General features: G+C 57.5%; 1 protein-coding gene across 1 annotated transcript in view; it reads left to right on the forward strand.

The window, feature by feature from the left end:
* Window positions 1-4723, forward strand: part of LOC104411860 (netrin-3) — a 21934-nt gene that overhangs the window by 4034 nt on the left and 13177 nt on the right. Inside the window, exon 2 of the mRNA XM_010022394.1 lies at window positions 3941-4129. Coding sequence (XP_010020696.1) covers window positions 3941-4129 — 189 coding nt within the window. The remainder of the gene's footprint in view (window positions 1-3940; window positions 4130-4723) is intronic.

Genomic DNA, 4723 nt, shown 5'->3' on the forward strand with positions numbered 1-4723 from the left:
TGCGGGTGCTCTTGTTCCCTTGGTGGCGGCCGCGGCAGGAGCGCTCCCGGAGCACTGGGATAATGTACAGGGCTGGCTTTGATGCAGGGGGTTCAGTGGGGAAGGGGCTGCGCCCTCCTGGGAAGACCTCGCTGGCTGCTGCTCCCTCTGCTCTGGGCTGGGGGGCTGTGGAGATTGATCCGGGATGCCACAGCCTGAAAACACTGATCCTCGGTGCAGTGATGGGATTTAGAGGATCCCATGTGCTTCCCTCATGTCCTCTGCCCCTTCTTGTACATGTTTGCTTTCTTTATTCTATCTCAGTGCTTTCCACGCAAAAATCATCTCAGAAACCGCACACACACACCCCACCCCCACCCCATCCCTGTGATCTGCCCTGGCCTGTTTTACCCGTGGAGCAGGATCTGTGCTGCGGACAGCCCCTTCCCTGACAGGATGTTCTTCACCTTCTTCCTAGCATATGTGCTGGAAAACAGCAGCACTGGCCATGGTCCTTCCCTGGGAGCGCAGTGGCCAGTGCTTCGGGGTTGGTGATGGCTTTGGCAGGCGGCAGGTGGGCAGCATCCCCCTGAACCCCCAATCTGCTGGAATGCTGCACCCCATGGAGTGCAGGTGCCCAGGCAGAGGTGCTGGGGAGAGGCAGCCACCATGATGGAGGGGATTCACACTTGTCTGAGCATCTTGAGCCCTGCTTCTCCCGGGATGGGGCTGGAGTGGCTAAGCCTTGCCCCTCGCAGCCCTTCAGGGGGGGCTGTCCACCACTTCTGCTTCCCCTCCTGCTTCTTGGCAGCAGAGGTGCGAGCTCCAGCCCCTCTTTTCCCAAACACATTCCACATGAGGAGGGGCAGTGTGGATGGGAGGGAGGGTCTCGGTTCCCATCCCAGGGCGGAGGTGCAGCCCCATCCTGCCCCGGGCTCTCCTCCAGCCAAAGCAGGGGCGTAGCTCGAATCCGCTGTGGGTTGGCAGCAGCGGCAGGTCTAGGGTTTCGCTGAGCCTGCTGCCTTCCCTAATTATTCCCAGGGAACTTCTAGGGGCAGCAGCCGTGCTCCTGCCCCGCGGGCTCCATCCATCGCCTGCCACATGTGTGCCCTAGTGCACGGCGCTGCCCGTCCCGTGCCGGGATCCCTGCCCCAAACCACCTTGTGCCATCACCCTGCGCTCCTCACCCGCGGCAGCCCGGAGGAGGAGAGGTTGTGGGGTGGCCAGAGCCTGGGAAGGGGTTCAAGCACCATCAAAAGGGGGACAGAAGGTTGCTCCATTGCAAGGTGTCAACGTTTAATTAGTCTATTATTGCAAATTATTAGATGTTGTGATTGTTTAATTGATCATATGATTGTTTAATTGGGCATACTGTACGAGGGCGGAAGCAAGCTACCACGTAATTAGCCCCAAACTGTGCGATTAAATTCTTATTAATACCCCAAGCAGCAGGGAACATTCAAGCCTTTAATTAGTGATTAACGGGAGACAGACAGAGCTTGCAACCGAGCCGGCGCTGAGGAACAGGGAAGTATTTATCTGGGTAAGAGGGGGACCTGGCTACCCCAATTAGTGCCAGACAGCTGCGCTGTGGGTCCCGTGCTGGTCTGACCCTGTCCCTGAGCAGGGGACAGCCACCCATCCCATCCTGGCCAGATCCCCACCTCGGCTGGCTGGATCATGCCAAAATCCCGGCTTGGCTCCAGCTCAGCTGGAGGCAGTTTGCTGACCCCCAACTCATACTGGGAGCAACAACCTGGAGTGGGCAGCAGCAGCATCCCAGAGGGGTTTAGTCCCCAGAGGGGATGATGCTGGGCAGCAAGAGGAGGTTTCTTCCTAAAAGCCAGCTCCTGGGAGGATCTGCAGCATGTTCCCAGGGAAAGGTGCCACCCGGGAGGGCCCCAGCCCACAGCAGGGTCGGTGATGTTGTGAAATGTCCCAGCCGGTTACTCTCTTACCAATTAAACAGGAGACAGGGAGGGACCCGCGCCAAGGGCAGCGAATCATTTACCTGACCTCTCTCTGCTGCCCATCGGCTCCCCCCTGGGCTGCCATCCACTCTCTTTCCCCAGAGGATGCCAGGGGCAAACAGGGGTGGTTCCCAGTGGGACAGCAGAGCTACTTTTTGGGGTGACCCAACTGGCGTTTCAGTGATGCAAGGGAATAGCGAAGCTCCTCTACCCCCAAAAAATGCTCCTTTGCTGCCGTTCCATGCAGCTGCCTCAGTTCAGTGGCACAAACAACCTGGCTTGTCCCTGTCCTGCTATCAGGTGAGTGCAAGGACAGCCTGGATGTTGGGATACTTTACCACCTCTCCTGGCCCTGTCAAAGTCTGGCCGAGCATCAGCATCCCGGGCACAGAGCATCCCAGACTGCTTGGACCAAGGGCAGTATTCGCTGCTCTCCCTCCAGGCATTGCATCTCAGCATCCCAAGTCAGAATTCGCCTCAGAAGTCCCTATTTTCACCAGCACCAGGGAAACAAAAAGGAGCTCAAAAGGCACAAGCCCCTGAGGCACTTACCGCCACACCAAGTGTTATTTTGATGCCTGCCATGTGATTTTTACACTAATCTCAGCGCAGGGGAGCTCCAGGGGGAGCTGAGGGTTTGAGCGTGTGGTGCCAGCACCAACCTTCGCCCCGCTCACGTAAGCCTCCAAAAGGCTCTTTCTGGTTTTAGGTCCGGGGTTCACTCTGTCTTCCTTCCCCTAGCATCCTTGCAAACAGGCGGGCGAGGGAGCGTTTGATCTGTGGGGCTGAAGCTCCTGCCGGCCGCGGCGGGGGGAAGGCAACTTCAAGCGCCCGCCAAGCGGGGAAACACACCTCCCCCCGCCCGCCAAGCCAGGCCTGAGCAGTTAAATCTGGGCTGACACGTTAATGAATTTCACAGGACGCCTGGAAAAACTCTCACCCAACCTCAATTTACCGGCTCCGGGGGGAGGGCGCCGCGTTTTGCCGAAGGAAATCTTGTTCCCATTATCCTTTTGCGAGTGTTAAGCAGGAGCGGGCATTGCTTTGCCTTTTTATCTTGCACACGTGGACCCGGGCGGGGGGGAGCTGTGCAGTGCCTGATGAAAGAACAGCGTGCGTGTGGGTCTGCAGCAGCACACATGTGTACACGTGCGCCAGCATCTCTGCATGTGTATTCATGCATGTGTGTGAGCACGCGTTTGTGCACATGTGTGTGCACAGGTCTGTGTATGTGTATATGTGCCTGTGGCAGGGAGTTGGAACTGGATGAGCTTTAATGTCCCCTCCAACCCAAACCAGTCTGTGACTCTGTGATTCTGTGTGATGGCATGTAGCTGTTTCTGTGCACATCTGTATGCATGCATGTGCATGTGTGCACATGTAATGGCATGGGGACATTTAGATGCACATGTGTGTATGAAAGTGCACATGTACACGTGTGTGTGCACATGTATGTGCATGTTCAGGGGCACATTTTTTGTGTATGCATATTCACATGTACATGATTGTGTGCAGATGAGCTTGTGTGTGTCCTTGTGCACACACGGGTTGCTGGTTGCACTGCTTTGTGTGTGTGCACATGCACACAGGGTAGAGCCTTACGTGTAAGGGCTCTGGGGGCTCCGTTGCTGGTGGTGAGGATGGTGCCCTGCAAGGCAGCAGAGGCAAGGCCAGTACGCCCCATGGCATGAGGTGGGTGGGAAGGCACATGGAGGACAATGAGGCTGCAGGTGCTTGAGTGTGCTGCCAGACCCTCCATCTGCACCGCTCTATCCCACACTTGCCTCCAGCCAAGCCATGCCCCAGCCTTACGCGTGCCCTTTCTCCTCCACCCTGACCCCTCGGCAGCGGTGGATGCTGCACATCTGGACGGCACATTGGGGCCAACTGTGCCCTGCCTGTCCCACTCGCCGGCACTGGGGCAGCTCCAGCCCACCCAGGGGGGTCCCAGGTCTCACCCCCAGCCCTCACCCTCTCCCCTTACCTTGCAGCCTGTAACTGCAACCTGCACGCCCGGCGCTGCCGCTTCAACATGGAGCTGTACAAGCTCTCGGGCAGGAAAAGCGGCGGCGTGTGCCTCAACTGCCGGCACAACACCGCAGGGCGGCACTGCCACTACTGCAAGGAGGGCTTCTACCGGGACCTCAGCAAGTCCATCACGGACCGCAAGGCCTGCAAAGGTAAGCTGGAGGGGTCTCCATGCAGGCAGCATGGGTCATATAATCTTTCTTGCTCTCCTTGCTCTTCCCTCCCACCCTTGCAACATCCCTCTGCTCAGAGCCTGGCTGCAGGTCACCTCCAGTCTCCATTACCCAGGTCATCTCTGCCATCACAAGGGTACCAGGCAGGGACATAATTTCAAGCCCAGCATCTACTTGAGGGATGTGGAGGAAAATGGGCAGGGAGTGAGCAGGTTGCCCAAGCTCCATCCATCCTGCCAGAGTCTTGGTGTGGCAGCAGTTTCAGTCTCCACAGTCAGTGGAGAGACACTGGGCAGGTGGTGAAGAACGTGCATGACTAAATGTGCTGGAAACCAATCTCCAACATGAAATGTCTGGGCCATGGACACACTTGGAAGTGTTCAAAATGCTTCACAAAATGACCTACAGTGGCTTCCCTGCCTTGGAAGGCTGGGGATGCTGGTGGAGGTGTCCATCTCCCTGCTAGGCTGTGGAGCAGGACCTGGGTGTGTGTTTCAGCTATGGGGTAGCTCTGGGGAGCTGTTTTGGAGAGGATGCTGAGCACTACAGCTCATGGTGCCTGCAGGCAGGGGG

This window comes from Nestor notabilis, unplaced genomic scaffold (genome assembly GCF_000696875.1).
Source record: "Nestor notabilis isolate BGI_N333 unplaced genomic scaffold, ASM69687v1 scaffold16369, whole genome shotgun sequence".
NCBI lineage: Eukaryota > Metazoa > Chordata > Aves > Psittaciformes > Psittacidae > Nestor > Nestor notabilis.